At 65.4% G+C, this 16,804-nt stretch overlaps 3 protein-coding genes across 3 annotated transcripts; 1 reads left to right on the top strand and 2 right to left on the bottom strand.

Moving 5' to 3' along the window:
- Positions 1-3,604, top strand: THEM6 (thioesterase superfamily member 6). The gene is made up of 2 exons (XM_045453458.1): positions 1-683; positions 2,899-3,604. Exons 1-2 carry the CDS (start codon positions 171-173, stop codon positions 3,010-3,012), a joined length of 627 nt encoding a protein of 208 aa, XP_045309414.1. The 5' UTR covers positions 1-170; the 3' UTR covers positions 3,013-3,604.
- Positions 3,605-6,268: 2,664 nt separating this feature from the next.
- On the bottom strand, positions 6,269-7,509 carry SLURP1 (secreted LY6/PLAUR domain containing 1). The gene is made up of 3 exons (XM_045455794.1): positions 7,385-7,509; positions 6,908-7,027; positions 6,269-6,606 (listed from the first exon to the last, which is right to left on the bottom strand). The coding sequence occupies exons 1-3, from the start codon at positions 7,455-7,457 to the stop codon at positions 6,419-6,421; spliced, it is 381 nt and encodes a 126-aa protein (XP_045311750.1). The 5' UTR covers positions 7,458-7,509; the 3' UTR covers positions 6,269-6,418.
- A 4,279-nt stretch (positions 7,510-11,788) lies between these two features.
- Positions 11,789-13,763, bottom strand: LYPD2 (LY6/PLAUR domain containing 2). Its single transcript, XM_045455793.1, has 3 exons — positions 13,590-13,763; positions 12,503-12,622; positions 11,789-12,069 (listed from the first exon to the last, which is right to left on the bottom strand). The coding sequence occupies exons 1-3, from the start codon at positions 13,648-13,650 to the stop codon at positions 11,864-11,866; spliced, it is 387 nt and encodes a 128-aa protein (XP_045311749.1). The 5' UTR covers positions 13,651-13,763; the 3' UTR covers positions 11,789-11,863.
- Between the last annotated feature and the right edge of the window lie 3,041 nt (positions 13,764-16,804).

The following is a 16,804-nucleotide window of genomic DNA, read 5'->3' as shown; positions in this document are numbered from 1 at the left end:
TCCCTCCCCAGCCGGCTTCGCGAGGTGGTTCGCTCCGGTAGCTCGGCTCTCGCCGGTTCCGGCGAGCGGGCGAGGCGGGGCGCGGGCACCGGCGCGGCGGACTCCAGCGCAGCGCGCCCCGGTCGGCACCGGCGCCGCGGGTTCCGCCGCACCCCGCGCCTGCCGCCGCGATGCTGGGGCTGCTCGTGGCGCCGCTGGTCCTGGCGCTCGTCTACTTCGCGCTGCTGGACGGTTGGTACCTGGTGCGCGTGCCGTTCGCCGTGTTGCGCGCGCGCCTGCTGCAGCCGCGCGTCCGCGACCTGCTGGCCGAGCAACGCTACGCGGGCCGCGTGCTGCCCTCGGACTTGGACCTGCTGCTGCACATGAACAACGCGCGCTACTTGCGCGAGGCCGACGTGGCGCGCGCCGCGCACCTGACCCGGTGCGGGGTGCTGGGGGCGCTGCGCGCGCTCGGGGCCCGCGCTGTGCTGGCCGCCTCGTGCGCGCGCTATCGCCGCTCGCTGCGCCTGTTCGAGCCCTTCGAGGTGCGCACCCGCCTGCTGGGCTGGGACGACCGAGCGTTTTACCTGGAGGCGCGCTTCATCAGCCTGCGCGATGGCTTCGTGTGCGCGCTCCTGCGCTCCCGCCAGCATGTGCTGGGCACCTCGCCGGAGCGCGTCGTGCAGCACCTGTGCAAACACAGGGTGAGCACCTTCTTCCCCCCTCCCCGGGCCCGGGTGCACACCCTCCGCGGGGCCCTGAGGGTTCCTGGTCCCTGCCTCCTCCTCTAGGGAAGGCCACCCCCTTAGGGTGCTCCTGTCCCGCTGAGTGCCACACTCCAGCCCTTACTTTTGGACCCAGGGCCTCACTTCACTGATGGCCATTCTCCCTGGGAGCTCTCCCAGGGTCCCTGAATCCACTCCTCATACACGTTCTTAGCGTGCTCCCCGCCTGCCACTTCTTAAGCTCGCCTCTCAGGACTCCATGTCACCCCATGCGTACCCGCCCCCCCCCCCCCCCCCCCCCCCCCCCCCCCCCGCTTTTCCGTCAACAGGGAAGCCCTGACCAGGCCTCTCCCGGGGATCTAAGTCCTGATGCTGCTGTGTGGCTCAGAGTGTGTAGCCACCTTCTCTGGTCCTTGGTTCTCAACAGGCGGGATGGTGTCTGTGAGAGGTTACTTGGAGTTCCCAAGGACCCGAGGACACCCCCTCCCCCGCCCTTTGCACACAGCTTGGAGCTGAGGGCTTGGGTCACCACCACCTGGGTTTGGGGTTGGGGGACTGAACTCACAGAGCTGCAAGCCCTTCTGCCTTTTCCAGTTGGCGAGAGGGCCGCAGTGCCCGTGTGGGGCTAAAGGACCTCCCCAGGGCCTGCTCCTTCCAGCACAGCCCAGCCTGGCTACCGCGGCGTGGCAACGGGGCCCTGGGGACGGCAGCCCTGGGGACGGCAGCGCGCCACCACCGGAATGGTTTCCAGGGCAGGCTCTGGCCTGAGGCGGCGTCCCGAAAACTTGCCTCAGGAGCTTCCGTGCCAAAGCCAGGGCCTGCCCCAACCCCTGGGTGCTCTAAACGAGGGTGCTGCCCTCTCTGGCTTTGAACAGGTGCCTCCTGAACAAGGGGGGACACGGTCTCATGTTAATCGTGAGAGCGTGGTCTTTCCCCCATACCGGAGGTGGGGAAACTGAGGCTCACAGAGGCCATGGGCATAGCTCCCTGGTTTTCTGTCTCTGGACACCCCCCAAAGGTCCTGGGTATCCCCCACCCCATAGGGACAGAGATGCTCCGTACGCCCTTTCACATGTAAGGAGGCCGGCGTGGGGAGTCTCTGGTCACGAAGGCTTTAAGTCGAGGGACTGAGAGTTGGGACTAAAAGAGGGAGTCTCTCCTACAACAGAGGGTGCCGGGTGGCCGGTGGGGGCTGGAAGTGACTTCCAAGGGAGCCGATAGCGAGGCTCAGCAGGTGTGCCCGAGGATGCCCAGCCACAGATGGGAGGGCCAGGGCATGGCCAGGAGGAACCCAGGTGCCTAGGCTAGGTGAGGTGGGCCCCAGGCAGAGCCTACACGGGTCAGTCTGAGCCCAGTGTCTGGGCTGAAATGCTCCAAGTCCGGTTTCACCACCGCTGGCTGGGAGGAGAGTGATCCCAAAAGCCTGGACATTGAGCAGAGCTCCCCTCACTCCGGGGGAGGCCAGGGCTGCCACTCTACTTGTCCCCTTTCCCCTGGGAACACCCCAGGCCCACCCCCGAGACCTGTGACCTCTCAGGCCTGGCCCGGCAGCCTCTTGCCTCCCCATGATGGCTGGCTGCATGGGAGTGGAGGGGGGGCGGGGGGATCGCAGCAGTGGGCCCAGAGCTTCTGGTCCAGCTTCTCGTGGTACGCTGGAGAAGAGAGGTTCACGGCAGCCCCCGTCCAGCACTTTCCCAGCAGAGGGTGGCTGACAGCCACCCTTCCACTCCCCTGCTCCAGACTCCTGAGGCCTCTGGCTGCTCCAGGTCACCCGTCACCCCTCTCCAGCCAGCTGGCCTCAGAGGGCTTTGCCTGGGTTCTGGGAACACACGGACGGCTCCGGTGTGGCCCTGTTGGGGAGACAGGCCTGAGGAAGGAGGATGGTGTCTCGAGACAGGAGGATGAATGGCACTGGGGGCCTCAGGGAGGGCCACCTGTAAGGGGAGGCGGAGGACACGTTCCAGGGGGAACAGCGTGAGCAGAGGCCCAGAGGTGTGAAGGCCATGCCCTGGCTGGCCACCCCTCCCTGCACCCCTGCTCGTTCCCGGGGCAGTGGGGCCGTGGGAATGTCACCCCTCCCTGCGCCCCTCCTCGTCCCTGGGGCAGTGGGGCCGTGGGAATGTCACCCCTCCCTGCACCCCTGCTTGTCCCCCGGACAGCGGGGCCACGGGAATGTCCCCCTGTCGCCCTGCAGGTGGAGCCCCCTGAGCTGCCAGAGGACCTACGGCACTGGATTGCCTACAACGAGGCCAGCAGCCAGCTGCTCAGGGCTGAGAGCGGCCTCAGTGATGTCGTCAAGGACCAATGACCACCACACCCTGCCCACCAGCCTCAATGTCGGGGCGCTTGCCTGCCGGTCCCTGCCTGCCAGGGCCAGAGGGTGCGGGATGGACCCGCCAGGCCCACGTCTCCCAGCTGGAGCGGTCCACGACCAGCCCTGTAGGCCCAGCACCGCCCCCGCCCCCCCCACCGCCCCAGCCCGCTCAGGCCTCCCCCTCCGCCCATTACTGATGTCCCCCTCCCCCATACTGTGCTGGGCACGGGATGGGGGTGACTCAGATGCCCTGACATAGCTCTGCCCTCAGGGTGGAGGTGACGGGAGAAGTGGGAGGCCCAGGACCCTTGGCGCGTGGGCTGTGGGGGGTGGGAGTTCGGCCCCACCCTGTGGGTGAAGCCAGTCTGGGGCCCCATGGTGTAGGTCAGAGCTGCCGGGGCCCCAGAGCTGCCTCCTTCCACCCTGTCCCGGAACCCCGCCGCCAGCTGGAGCCAGGAGCGCAAGGATGCCCCCCGATTCCTTGCCTGCCCCCCACGCTGATCTCTGCCTTACAGCTGCAACGGGAAAGCTGCAATGTTTCTGTTTTATTTAAAGAAACCCCAAGATTAAAGGGTTTTTAATGTCAGTGTGCTGGGGGAAGACCTCATTTCTGAAGCCCCCACCCCCCAGGGAAGCAGCGGGCCCCCACAGGTGTTTTCTGGTGTGAGGGCTGGCTAGGCTTCTCGGGGTCCCACGAACTTAAGGACTAGGTGGGCAGGGCAGGACTGGCCCCTCTTGCACAGAGCATGGAACTGAGGCCAGGAAGGATTTGCCCCATTCCCCCTGCAGACCCTGGTGCTCTCCTTGTCCCCGGCTCTTGGGGTTTGCTGTCCCGTGTCCCAGTCTGCGGATGGCTGGTGCAGATTTCTGGTTTGGTCCCAGGGTCCAGTCCGTGATCCTCCAGAGTTTGGGAGGCTAGGCCTCAGACTCGGGTTGCTGGGGCGGGGAAGTGGGACAGCAGGTGGGGCAGAAGGTCAGTGGACCTTAATGGGTGGGACAGTACAGGGGCCCTTCTGCAAGCCCCTCAAAGAGGACAGGAAGTGTGGCCACCGGGATAGAAGACAGTTGAGTGATGGCATGGGCCACGTTGTGCTCTGACCACTTGCTCAGGAGGGCCCCCGTCCGGGGGCCCAGAAAAGAACAGGTATTTGGAAAAGTTGGGTTTGCAACACGGCATTTGGAGATGGGGGAGTGATGCGGCCCGGCTGAGATCATGTGGCTGGCGAGGCCGGGCCTCCCACCTGCTTGAGCAGCCGGCCTGCAGCCCGCGAGGGTGTTTGGGCTTCTGCAGGGAGTGAAGGGCCGGGGACATCCTGGGGCAGAGGAACTTGGGGGGGTCCATACAGGTGTCAGGACAGATTCCCCACGGGGACTGTGGACGGGAAGCTGTGCACAGTGGGTCTGGGTCCCAGCAGGTCCATCCGGTGGTGGTGAGTTGCCAGCTGGCATCCCGGGGCAGGGCAGGGGCTGGGGAGGCAGGACGGGTCTGTGTGTCTGTGTGAGATGTTCAAGGTGGTGGGGCATCTGGGCTGGACGTCCCTGTGTCCCGGGGGCGCGGTAGTTTCTTTGTCCGCTCAAGGGAGATACACCCCAGCCAGATGGGGGCAGAGGGGAGGGGAGGCTCCCTCTCGCTCTTTCTGTTTGGAGAAGGTCTGACCACAGAGGGGTCCTTGCTGACCAGGGGACACGCGTCCAGGGCACAGGGCTGGCCAAGGTGGGGCTTGGGCTGCCCCACCCTCCCCACCTAGGAACTGGGTGACCTTGGGGGGGGTATCTCTCCTCTTTCTGCGTTCTTTGTGACCCCACACACCACCTCCTCAATCCTCAGGCCCCAAGTGTCAGCAGCTGGTGCGGCCACCCCAGGGCCAGCCCTCCCGGGGCCCCACCTGTGGCCTCCCCAGCTCCTGGGGGTCCGGGGCGGGACACAGGGATGTGCAGATCTGACCTCAGGTGTCCTCAGGGCTACAGACAGAGCAAGGGCTTTCCTTGGGCTCAGGTCATTTGGCAGCTCCCGCCAGGGGAGGGCAGGGTAGCCCCGTGCTTAGGTGGTGATGGGGCAGGGGTGCCCTCTGTTTGCCAGGCTGGCACTGTGTGAGGACCCCGTGGGTGCACCTGGCCAGCCACCTGCTTCCTCCAGGGGTGGGGTGGCTGTGGAGCCGGGTGCGCAGGCTCACCCCCCACCCTCCCCGCACCTTGAAGAGCTCAGAAGCTGTATCCCTGCTGCCCCACTGGAAGCTGAGGCCAAGAAAAGGCTGTAGTGATGTCTCGCTTTGTCCCCGTGGTCCCCGAGGGGTCCGGGCCCCTTGCCTCCAAATCCCGGGCCTGGTAGAGACTCTCTGGAAGCCTGGCCATAATGCGGAGTCTGGAAAGTGCCCAAGCCAGAGGGCAGAGAGGGGAATTGGAGCCTGGAGAGGGGCAGTGACGCCCTGGGGTCATTCAGGCCCCAAGGCTGCCGATGTGCAGTGTACTGGATGTGTCTCCTGCCTCCACCTCCGCACAGTGCTGCCGAGCCAGGCCGTGGCCCGCGGGTTGGGGGCAGGCCTCAGGAGGGGGAAGCAGGGGTCTGAGGTTCGGCGGCGGCCGAGGCTGCTGCTGCCCGGCTGGCTGGCTGGGGGCGTGGCAGGGAGCCCAGCACTGGCCCTGGGTGTCTGGGATGAGCTGGCACGTCTTCAGTGCTCCATGGGCATGGTCTCTCACTCAAGCTGTCCCCCGGGGCCAAGGTCATGGTACACCCAATGTCGGGGGGCGGGGTGACTGAAGCGCGTGGAGGTGTGTGGGCGTCAGCTGGCCCAGAGGCACCCCACGTGCACTTCAGAAGGCCTGGACCGATCGGGCAGGCAGCCTGTGCCCCCCTGTGCCCTCTGCCCAGCATCCCCTGCTGCGGCTGCAGCACCCCCGTGCCGAACATGTGGAGCGAGACGTACCCACCCTTGACCTCAGCTTCCCTTCCACCCAGGGGGCAGGGGTGGGGGCGATGCCCCCCAGGGTCTCGGGGGAGGTTCTGGGGGTGGGGACAGATCTGCCTTGGGCTAGGGAGCCTGTCCTGGTCTCCGGGGCCGTGGGACTGGTTTGCAGGAAGGCCGGCCCAGGATGCGTTTCTCCTCCCAAGCCTCCGTTTCCCCTTCTGTGAAATGAGGCCAAACGGCCCTGGATGAGAAAAGGTCCAGGTGCCCAGAATGGGCCCGACTCAGCTCAGCTCCCCCGTAGGCCAGCTCCGGGGGCTCTCGGCACCCGGGAAGGAAAGAGGTCGTTTCTGCCCTGACTTTGTTTATTTTCTGCAAGTGTGGGGGGTGGCGGGCAGGGAGGCCCCTGGCAAGGCTCTCACCCCTTGAGTCCCATGATTAACCGGAAGCTTCTGGAAGCGTGCGGCTACGGGTGGCCTCTGGTGGTGGCAGGCCCTTCAGGGAAGGCGTGGGGCCCCCAGCGGGGCCAGGGCCCTGACACCGAGCCTGGTGGCCTGCACGGAGTTGCACAGATCGCGGAAACAGCAGTAGACAGCGCGGGTGCTCCCCATGCTGTCGGGGTCGGTGGCAAAGCAGGAGTTGGAGCAGGACCGGGTCACCAGGGGCATCTGGTTGAAGGGGTACTCTGCCAGGGCGGGCAGGTGTCAGCGCCTGCTCCGCCACGGCCCGGTGCCCTCCCCGGCTGCCCCGACCTCCACGCCCTTGACCCTGCGGCCCCCAAACTGATGGCTGGGCCTGGAAGCCGTCCGTGCTCCTGTCCCGGCCCTGAGGTGGGAGCCTGGGGCCCCGGGGCCGAGGCCGCCCTCGTGCGGCACCACAGAGGCAGGCCGTGGGGGCTCCGCCTCGGGGCCCCACCCCCAGTCCTGAGGGCCTTCTGGGGGAAGGTGACCGCTGCGGCCCCCCGGCCTGTTGGGGGCCAGACTCACCGGCCTCCATCAGCACCAGCGTAGTCATACAGGCCGTGGCCTCCGGCTTGCAGCGAGTAATGTTCTTGCACAAAGGAATGGCCGTGGGCTGCTCACATGTAAAGCATCTGAAGGCCTCACCTGGGCGAGGGATGGAGCAGACGTCGTCGCCTGGCCTTGAGACCCATCATGGAGGAGGCCACGTATGGCCTAACCCCTGGGCCGTACCCCAGGTGCCCCCTGGCGTGTCTCCCTCGCCATCCCTGTTGGGGGACGCAGCTCGCCTCGCCGCGACCCTGCAAGGCCCGGGGCTCCGACCCGTGGACTTGAATGCTGCACTCCTCTGTTGTGCCTTAGTTTTCCCGCCCGGAGAGTAGGGCTTCGAAGCCCGTCCCGAGCGAAAGCTCTAGGATCCAGGAGGCTCATTTAGGGGGAGGGAGATGAGCCCAGTGGGGGGTGTCGGAGGCCCCCCTCCCCGCAGAGGAGGCACCCACTCACCAGCGTGCAGGCAGGAAGCTGCAAGCAGCAGCAGAAGCTGGAGCAGAGCCCCGCACCGGGCCATCCGCCCCATCTGCCGTGCTCGGCAGCGGGGAGCGGCCGCCTCCGTGGGCACTTATACCCTGCCCTCTCTGTGGTTCCTGCCAGGTGGTGGCGGGAGTGTGTGAGTCAGCAGGGTGGTGCGGGACAGGGCGGAGGTGGGAGGCAGCACAGCGGGTGGGCGGGCCAATCATTCACAGGCCGTGGGGACCGGGACCCCTCTTTGCTCTAGCCACCTGGTGCTGGCCCACAAGCACCACACAGGTGCTGAGCCCCCTGTGGTCCAGACTCAGGTGTATGTCACGCCCAACCAGGGCCAAGGCCAGTGTCCTTTACACCCAGGTGTCCCTCTCCCTGGCGTAGGTGCCCACCAGACCAGAGGTCCGGAGGGAGTGGGGAGTCAGGCCGCGTGCAGAGGAGGGTGAGTGCCTGCCTGGTAAGGTGTAGGGACCGTGTCAGGTCGGATGGTCTGGGCCCCCCAGGCTCCTCCCAGGGCTGATGGGTGTGGGGCTCCAGAGAGGCCCCTCAATCACTGCCAGCCCCTTCCCTGCAAATGACCTTTAGACCTAGCCTGGGCTTCCCTCAGTTTTAGGCCCCAGACAGCAGGGCTCTGCCCACCCCTCAGCGCCCCCGCCCCCGCTTGGCCTGCCAGCCTCCTTCACTGCCCACTCCCCACCGCAAATCTTCCCATACCCACTCCTTTGCCTGTGCTCGGCCTCTCGGCGGGCACCCTCTCTGGTCTCCCAATCCCAGCCCCATATCTTCCATATGCTCTAAGGCCCACTGAGCTGCCTCGTCCATAGGTCTTCCTGGTGTTCCAGCCTCTCTGGTTTCTCAGTCCTCTGAGGACCTGATGGATGGATGGACAGGTGGATGGATGGGTGAATAGATGGCTGGGTAGACGGGTGGGTGGGTGGGTGGATGTGTAGATGGTTGAGTGAGTGGATGGATGGATGGATGGATGTGTAGGCGGATGAGTGGATGGACAGGTGGATGGATGGGTGGGTAGATGGATGGGTGGGTGGGTGGATGTGTAGATGGTTGAGTGAGTCGATGGATGGATGGATGTGTAGACAGATGAGTGGATGGATAAGTAGATGGATGGATGAGTAGATGGGTGGGTAGATGGATGGATGGGTGGATGTGTAGACGGATGAGTGAATGGGCAGGTGGATGGATGGATGAGGAGATGGGTGGGTAGATGGATGGATGGGTGGATGTGTAGATAGATGGATGGGTGGGTGATGTTTGAAGGAGTGGATGGGGGGGCGCCTGGGTGGCGCAGTCGGTTAAGCGTCCGACTTCAGCCAGGTCACGATCTCGCGGTCCGTGAGTTCGAGCCCCGCGTCAGGCTCTGGGCTGATGGCTCAGAGTCTGGAGCCTGTTTCCAATTCTGTGTCTCCCTCTCTCTCTGCCCCTCCCCCGTTCATGCTCTGTCTCTCTCTGTCCCAAAAATAAATAAACGTTGGGAAAAAAAAATTGAAATATACATACCTAAAAGTGCACAAAACTTAAATATTAAAAAAAAAAATGAAGGAGTGGATGGGTAGAGGACAATGTGTGAATGGAGTGAGGGAGATAGGGGAGGGCAGTAGGTGAGTGGATGGATGGGTGAGTAGATGGGTGGGTGGATGTGTGGATGGATGGGTGAGTAGATGGGAGGGTAGATGGATGGATGGGTGGATGTGTAGACGGATGAGTGAATGGGCAGGTGGATGGATGGATGAGTAGATGGGTGGGTAGATGGATGGATGGGTGGATGTGTAGACGGATGAGTGAATGGGCAGGTGGATGGATGGGTGAGTAGATGGGTGGGTAGATGGATGGATGGGTGGATGTGTAGACGGATGAGTGAATGGGTGGGGGGGTGGGCGATGTTTGAAGGAGTGGATGGGTAGAAGGCAGTGCGTGAGTGGAGGGAGGGCGATGGGGGGAGGCAGGAGGTGAGTAGATGGGGGAGTACCCGGCAGATGAAGGAGTGTGACTGTGTAGCAGGCAGAGTGGTGGAGGGTGGGTGGGCCCTACTGTAGGGTACGGAGTTACATCCCAGTCTCCAGAAGGGACAGCATGCTGGGAGGAGCTTTGGCTGGCACTCAGGAGGCCCGGGTTTTGGTCTTGGATTTGCTGCTGACTCCGTGTGTGGCCTTGGGGTGACTCCCTTGCCCCGCTGTACTTTGCATTCCTGTTTGTAGGATGGGCCCAAGGACCCAGGGCAGTTTCGAGGGCAGGCATGAGCTGGCCTTGTGGCCGAGGAAACAAAGGGAGGGCGTTACTTGGAAGGAAGAGACCACGGTTGCTGCAAACCACCAATTGGGCCACACTTGGCAGGTGCAGGCACAGGCAGCAGCAGGGGCAGCCCTTCCCCAGGGCTTGGTCCACAGTCGCGCCCAGGATGTTGCGAGAGGAGCCAGGGAGTGTCTGGCGTGGAGCCTGGCAGCTCGAGTGGGTCCCGGCTCCACCTGTGTGACCATAAGCCCCTCTGACCCCCTTTCTTTCACCTGTAAACCAGGCGGAGCGTCGTCGGCCTCGAGGGCAGCCGTAAAGACGAGGGAGTGGTGGTGGATGTGGCATGGCAGAGCCCCTGCCCAGGCAGGGAAAGCCTGGGAGATGTGGATGGCAGAGAGGGTGCTCTGCTGTCCGCAGAGGCGGGAGAGGGAGGTGGGGCACAGCCAGGACAGGGGCGCACAGCTTTCCCGTGTTTGGCTGGAAGGCTGTGTGTGTGCGTGCACACGTGTGCGTGTGTGTGTGTGTGTGTGTGTGTGTGTATCGAGTCTCAGCCCAGGCTGTAAGTCTCAAGTCCCCACCACTCTCCTTACTTTTGTGAGACACGCGAGAAAAGCCAGGTGAGGGGTGTGTTGAATAGATGTGGACAGCGCCTCCTTCGTGACAAAGTCGGAGCTCAGAGTTAACCCCCAAAGGGAGGCATCTGGTCAGCTCTTGGCCGTTCTTGACCTCCGAGTTCCCTGCTGTTCCTGGAGTCTGCCTGGGCTCTCTGGAGGATGGTGGTCATGCTACGTGGCCAGTCTGTGCTGGCCACTTGGGTGGGGCTTGCTGGGCTTTGGGCGTCCTGTCCCCCAGGAGCTGGCTCAGGACCACAGAGCCCCTGAGACTGCATGTCATATCACAAGAAGCAGAGGTCTGGGAGTCCTGGGGTCCTGGGGATTTGGGGCCTTCAGGCCCTGCGTCTCCTCTCTCAGAGGCCCGGGGTGTCCTTCACCCCAGGACAGACCTGCTTCAGGTCCTGGCTGCTGCCGTCCCCCATCCAAGAGCAGGAAGCCCCGGGAGGGGTGATGGCTGCTTGTGAGGGCTCTCTGGGCTCGGGGCCACGGGCCCGCGGGGAGCGCGCTGGCACACTAGACGGAGGCCTTCCCGGCCCCATCTCAGCGTGGCGGGACGCTGGTGCTGTGTCCCCTCGCAGGACTGAGCCAGGTCACCAGGGGCCCAGGAGAGGCCAGTGGAACCGGTGACTGAGGGCCCTCCCCTCCCCTTCTCACCTCCCTCAGGTGTCCCTGGGGGCAGGTCAGCACTGGGGCCTGCCTTCCTCAGGCACGGGGCCCTTGCCGTGTGTGCCCCAGGACCACACGTGTGCGCACAAACGTGTGTGTGTACGTGAGAGCATCGAGTCCCAACACAGGTGCAGGCCTGGGGGTCCCTGGGGACCAGAGGCCTGGCGGACAGGTGACTCCTGGGAAGATGTCTGGAGGATTCTGTGCTGGCCCGAGGCCACGGCGGAATGAAGGTCCCCTCCGCATTGGAGTTGGGCCACCCTGGGCACCCAGGGAGCGGGGCCTGGCGAGCCTGGAGAAGGCAGAACGTGCCTGGTGGCCCTCTCTGCCACCCAACATAGGGGACCATGCCAGCACGGGCAGGGAAGGGCCCTGCCTGGGGGCCAGGTGAGCGGGCGGTGGGTGCTTCGTGGACTGATACCCGATCCCAGGTTACTCTTCCTGCCCGGGGCTTCCTTCCGCCTGGCCTGCCCTCCTCTACCCAACCAATGTCTCAGTCATCCAAAGCCTGGCCTTAAGGGCCCCTCCTCCAAGAAGCCATCAGTGACCCAGCCCTGGCAGGCAGGTGCTGCCCTGCCTGCGGGGTCCCCCTCTCTGCCCCACCCCAGTCAGGCCTCCTCCCCCACAGGGTTTGCGTGGGTGTCACAGGCCTAGTGACCGTCCTCGCTTACCATGTCATGGGACTTGGAGAGGAGGCCCCTAGAGACAGCCCAGAGGCAGACCGGGAGGGGAGGGGAGGGGAGGGGCTGGGGAGGGACCGCGGGGGACACAGGACGAGGCTGACGGAGCCGGAGACGCAGCTGTAGGCCCCCCGGCCCCCCGTGGGCAGGGCACCCAAAAGCAGACACAGGACGCCCGGTGCAGGGGTGGTGCTTCTTCAAGAGCGGTTGGGGCTGGCTTGCAGGGGTGTGGGGGGGGGGGGGGGGCGAGGGCTCTAGGGTCCAAAGCTCCAGAGCAGGAGGAGCGCCAGCACGAAGGCCAGGCTGCGGCGGCCGTCCAGGGCGGGTGCCCCGCCCACGTTGCACAGGTCGTTGTTACAGCAGGACACGGGCCGCGTCTGGCCGATGCCGTCCACGTCCGAGGGCACGCACTTGCTGGAGCAGGACTTGGTCACCGTGGAGTCCCCCAGGAAGGGGTACACTGTGGGCCACGTTGGGTGCCCGGTCAGCTCCCGAACCCCAGGGCCCCCAGGCCTGGCCCCGTGACCCGGGGTGGGGGTGGGGGTGGGGGTGGGGGTCACTGCTGCACCTCAGTCCCCCTCCTCTTTCCTTCCGCCACCGTGGGGGTCCTACGTGCCAGGGACACAGCGGCTGACACGGGGATTCCCGGCTGGATGAGGCAGTTCCTCTCCAGGTGCCTCGAGCAAGGCTGAAGGTGCGTTTCCGTTAAAGGAAAGAGGGGTGGCAGGGGCGGGGTGGGGGGGCGAAGTCCTTCCACCAAAAGCCCTTTTTGCAAACGGCTGGGGCCGTGGCTGCGCGCTGTGCACGGGGCCCCCACAGCTGGCCAGGGGTGACACCCGGGAGGCAGCTCTGACCCTGGGACCCCAGCCCTGCCCCGCCCAGCACCCGCTGACCTATCTCCAAGGAGTAGAGGGTGGTCTTGCACATGGTTTCGTTGACACCGCAGGTGGCGATGGTGACACAGCTGGACACACTGGTGGGCTCGTGACAGGTGTAGCATCTCAGGGCCCCCACTGGGTGAGAAGCGGCAAAGGACTCGTCAGGCAGGCCCTGCCCCTCCCCAGCCCTCTGTCCTGGAGGCCCGGGTTCAAGGGGGATGACGCTACCCGGGGGGTGCCCGCCCACCGAAACTCTGGGAGGATTCAGGAGGTTTGGGCAGGAGGTTGGGGACAAAGTGCCCCCCCAGGGGAGGCGGGCTGAGGTGGGGACCAGGCAGCTCTGGAGGCGTTGAGGGGGGGCCTGCGGGGTCAGGGAGGGCCTTGGTGCGGCAGGACACCCCCTCGGGGTCCTCATCAGCAGAGAGCAGCACCTGACCGAGGGGTGCAGTGGGGCCTTGGGAACAAGTGAGGAGGGGTGCGGGCTGCGTGCATCCACAGGGATCGGCTTAGCAGAGGCGGGGAGAGCCATGGCCCCAGGGGCCAGGCAGGTCAGGCAGGGGGGGGCCCCCGGGTGTGCTGCCCTCCCCTCCTCTGCCGGGTCCCGTCCCACTGCAGGAGCCCAGCTGGGCCTGGCCGCCCAGCCCAGTGAGGCTGCGGGGCCCTCTCCCCCACCATGTGGCCCTCTGTCTTCAGGTTGACCTCAGTTTCCCCTCCGCCCAGCTCCTTTCCTGGTTGGGTGTGGGGGCCCCGAGGGCTGGGGTGTCTCCCCTAGCTGGTCTCTCGGACCTCCCAGATCCTTCCTGGTCTTCCCAAGACGCCTCCCAAGGCCCGCCTCCACCGTGGCCCCGGAACCAGGGAGCATGATTCTGACGGTGCCCTCTGCGGCCCGAGGCCCCCAGTGACAGGCAGGTCCCCAGCTGGCACCCGGGGCCTCTGCTGCCGCCCCAGCCCACCCAGCCAGTCCCAGCCCTGGGCGCAGACCCTTTGGTACTGCACCCACATCTCCCTCGCTTGGGCTGAGGGCCCTGCCCTTCCCTCCGCACTCGCCCCCCTCCCCGCCCCGCCTCACCTCTGCTCGGGCCCCTCTGCCTGCACCCCTCACCGAGCTCGCCGCTGCAGGCCGCCAGCACCAGCACCAGCAGCACCGGCCGTGCCCCCCTCATGGTCCAGTCCTCACGCCGCAGCCACTGCTCCCTCACCCTCGGCCTGCCCTCGGGGACAGCAGACACCGGCGCAGCCACCCGACCGGTCAGCCGAGCAGATTAGTGCGATTGGGTTTCCTGTTGGCGGCTGGGGGTGGAGACCCACCCCCCGCCCCCTGGGGCCCCTCCCACCGCCACCCGACACCCCACTCCTCCCGCCCTCCCTGTCCCCTTCCCCACTCCCGTACCTCCCACAGCCTGGGGCCCCTCCCTGCCCCTGATGACCCCTCCCTGCCGTTTGGGGGCCCTCACCTCCTTGTGACTCCCTTACCTGGGCCTCCCCATCTTCTCCTTCCTCCCCCATTCCTGCCTCTGCCCGGCACCCTTTCTGCCTTGGGTCCCCATGCCTATCTCCAGGGCAGAGTCCGGGTCTAGTGGCTCTGGGTTCAAATGCTACCAGGGTGCCCCGGGACGCCCCCTCGTGGGGCACAGTGATGGGGGCGGACTGCCGCCTGGACAACCAGCCACAGTGGACTCGGAGGCTTAAGGGGACAAAGACAGGAAGGTGCCGGGTCAACAGAAGGTCCTGGACGGAGGTTGGAGGTGGGGAAGGGCCAGGGTCGCCTTGGGGACGCTAATCCTGGTGTCCACTGGAGGGGCGGGCACACCTTGATCTCTAATGGGGCCAAAGGGTCTGCCCCTCGGGCAGGGCTCACGAGGCCCCAGCGCAGGTCAGGAAGTTGATGGGAAGGGCCTTGCCCAAGGCTCGGACAGGACTCAAGTGTGGCTCCAGCCACTGCTCCCCCCATATACTCACATGCACACACGTGTGCCAGACACATGCACATGCACACACTCGTGTGCACTCTCGTACACACACACATGCACTCACAAACCTGCACACGCGTGCACACTCACATACACAGTGCACACCCACGTGCACACCCACGCACACACTCGTGTGCACTCTCGCAGCGCACACATGCACTCACAAACCCGCACACGCATGCACACTCACATACGCAGTGCACACCCACGTGCACACACACGTGCCAGACACATGCACACGCACATGCACACAGTCGTGTGCACTCTCGCGCGCACACACATGCCCACTCACAAGCCCGCACACACGTGCAAACTTGCACACACATACATACGTGCAAACTCACGCGCGTATGCACGTGCACACGTGCACCCCCGAGGGTGCCTGCACGTCAGCCTCCACAGGATGTACTCCGCCTGGGACCCTGTCACACCCTCCACCAAGCCCACAGCAGCTACGGGGAACGCTGGGGTGGGGTGGGGAGGGTTGCTGACAGGTTCCTCGGCCTCTTGCCGGGCGGTCAAGGCCGCGGTGCCCAGACTCACTGGGGCCACGCTGCAACCCCACCCACCTCCTCCGTCTTCTCCCACAGGGTCCCAAGCCTGGTCCCTCCTAGACTCTGCCTCTGCTCTTCTTCCTCCCGCCAGAGACGCCTCTCCCTTCCCTCCCCTCCCCCCTTCTCTCCTGTGGTTGAAATTCTGTCTGGGGACTCCCCCCGCCCCCACCCCACCGCCTTTCTATGGTCTCTGGACTTTCCTTTGAGATGGGCTCCAGGGAGCTGGAGGCGCTTGTGTGTCCCTGGCGGGGACTGGCGGGGCCTGAGTTCGAGGTGCGCGGTGACCCTTAGCACCGGGTGCGTGTCGGCCACTTCACCTGCTGGGTTGTAGCGTCCTCGCTGTGGCCCTCCAGGCACACGCCACCACTGCCTGTACTCGGGACACAGGGTCGGGGCTCCCGGCCTTGGCGGGAGCTGTCCTGGGCGGGTCACCTAGCGTGGGCTGGGGAAGCCGAGACGGCGACCGGGCTTGTCTGATTTGACACTTCACCACACCGCACAGCTGCAGCTCGGCGCTGATGCTGGATGTGGCTAACCGGATCAGACACCGGCCGCACACACCCTAGGCTCCTCCTGGTCTAGCCCAGTTCCTTTGCTGCAGCCACACCAGCCCAACCCCTCGGCCTCGGACCCGAGGGCCCCGCCTGTGCCCTCCCTCCTGAACACACCCGTGGCCCCCGGTGTTCGCTCCTCCCGCGGTTTCCGCCTGATCCCTGGGCAGCCAGGCTGAAGCCGGCTGCGAAGTGTCAGCTGTCCACCTAGGTCGGGGAGGGATGTGACCCGGGCAGGGTCTGGGTGGGCTCTGTCTAGGATGCCAGCCGAGAGGCCTCCAGCCACCTCTCCGTTCTACCAGGAGCCTCCAGGTCAGGGCCCGGTGTGTGACCGGGGTCAGGGTTCTGGGCGTGACCAGCATCAGGGCTCAGGGTGTGACCAGAGTCGGGGCTCAGAGCGTGACCAGGGTCAGGGCTAAGAGCGTGACCAGGGTCAGGGCTCAGAGCGTGACCAGGGTCAGGGCTGAGGGTGTGACCGGGGTCAGGGTGAGCGTGTGACCGGAGTCAGGGCCCCTCTGCTGTTGCCCCATCTGCGGCATGGCCTCCCCTCCGGCCTGCCTGTGGGTGACCTCTTCTGGGCAGTGTCTTCGGGCCCCAGGAAGGCAGAGGGGTGTCCTGGCCCAGGCTCCTGCTCAGCGGTTCCCCTGTAAGCCGATGTTTCTACACCGTGAAGGGAGTGCACAGGGTGCAGTTCTCCCCAAGGCAGGCCCGGAACCCTCGGTGCCGTGCCCTTCCTGAGGCCCCCAGGGGAGGTGCCCTGACGCGTGGGCACATGTGTGCTGGTAGGCACCAGCATGCGTCCACGCCGCGGCGGGGACCTTCCACTGCAGCCACACCCTGTGGGTCGTGTGCTCGGAGGCACAGAGCTGGGAACCTTCGTGTCCCCCCCCGCGCCACGGGGCTCCTTGTCCCCCTGGTCAGGCTCTCTTCTCCCCGCTCTCCATCACCACTGACCCTTCCAGGAGATTCGCAGGAAGGCAGAGCTGGCAAATGGCCACTGTCCATTGCAGGCATTGGTGAATGACCCATCTGCTCTCCGACGAAAACCGTTAGACGTCAGTTGTACCTCCAGACTCAGAACCCCTGCCTGGGAAGCCTGAAGGTCTTATCGGGTGCTTACCCAGCCCTCGGTGGGCCCCCACGTTGGGGAACCTGCCTTAAACCAACCACGGGAGGCGGTGGCTCTGTGGGGGTGGGCACTCCCTCCCGTCCACAGGAGTCTGAGTGACATCTCAGGGGCCA

This window comes from Leopardus geoffroyi, chromosome C3 (assembly GCF_018350155.1).
Source record: "Leopardus geoffroyi isolate Oge1 chromosome C3, O.geoffroyi_Oge1_pat1.0, whole genome shotgun sequence".
Taxonomy (NCBI): domain Eukaryota; kingdom Metazoa; phylum Chordata; class Mammalia; order Carnivora; family Felidae; genus Leopardus; species Leopardus geoffroyi.
Note: the sequence above shows the minus strand (reverse complement) of the source record. Positions and strands in the feature narration are given on the sequence as shown.

Coding starts and splice junctions, on each gene's coding strand:
- THEM6 (XM_045453458.1), top strand. CDS start 171: ATGCTGGGGCTGCTCGTGGCGCCGCTGGTCCTGGCGCTCGTCTACTTC. Junction 684..2,898: donor AGCACCTGTGCAAACACAGG/GTGAGCACCTTC, acceptor GTCGCCCTGCAG/GTGGAGCCCCCTGAGCTGCC.
- SLURP1 (XM_045455794.1), bottom strand. CDS start 7,457: ATGGGGCGGATGGCCCGGTGCGGGGCTCTGCTCCAGCTTCTGCTGCTG. Junction 7,028..7,384: donor AGCTTCCTGCCTGCACGCTG/GTGAGTGGGTGC, acceptor TCCCTCGCCCAG/GTGAGGCCTTCAGATGCTTT. Junction 6,607..6,907: donor GCTGGTGCTGATGGAGGCCG/GTGAGTCTGGCC, acceptor CCGCCCTGGCAG/AGTACCCCTTCAACCAGATG.
- LYPD2 (XM_045455793.1), bottom strand. CDS start 13,650: ATGAGGGGGGCACGGCCGGTGCTGCTGGTGCTGGTGCTGGCGGCCTGC. Junction 12,623..13,589: donor GGCCTGCAGCGGCGAGCTCG/GTGAGGGGTGCA, acceptor CTTCTCACCCAG/TGGGGGCCCTGAGATGCTAC. Junction 12,070..12,502: donor CCTCTACTCCTTGGAGATAG/GTCAGCGGGTGC, acceptor CGTGGCCCACAG/TGTACCCCTTCCTGGGGGAC.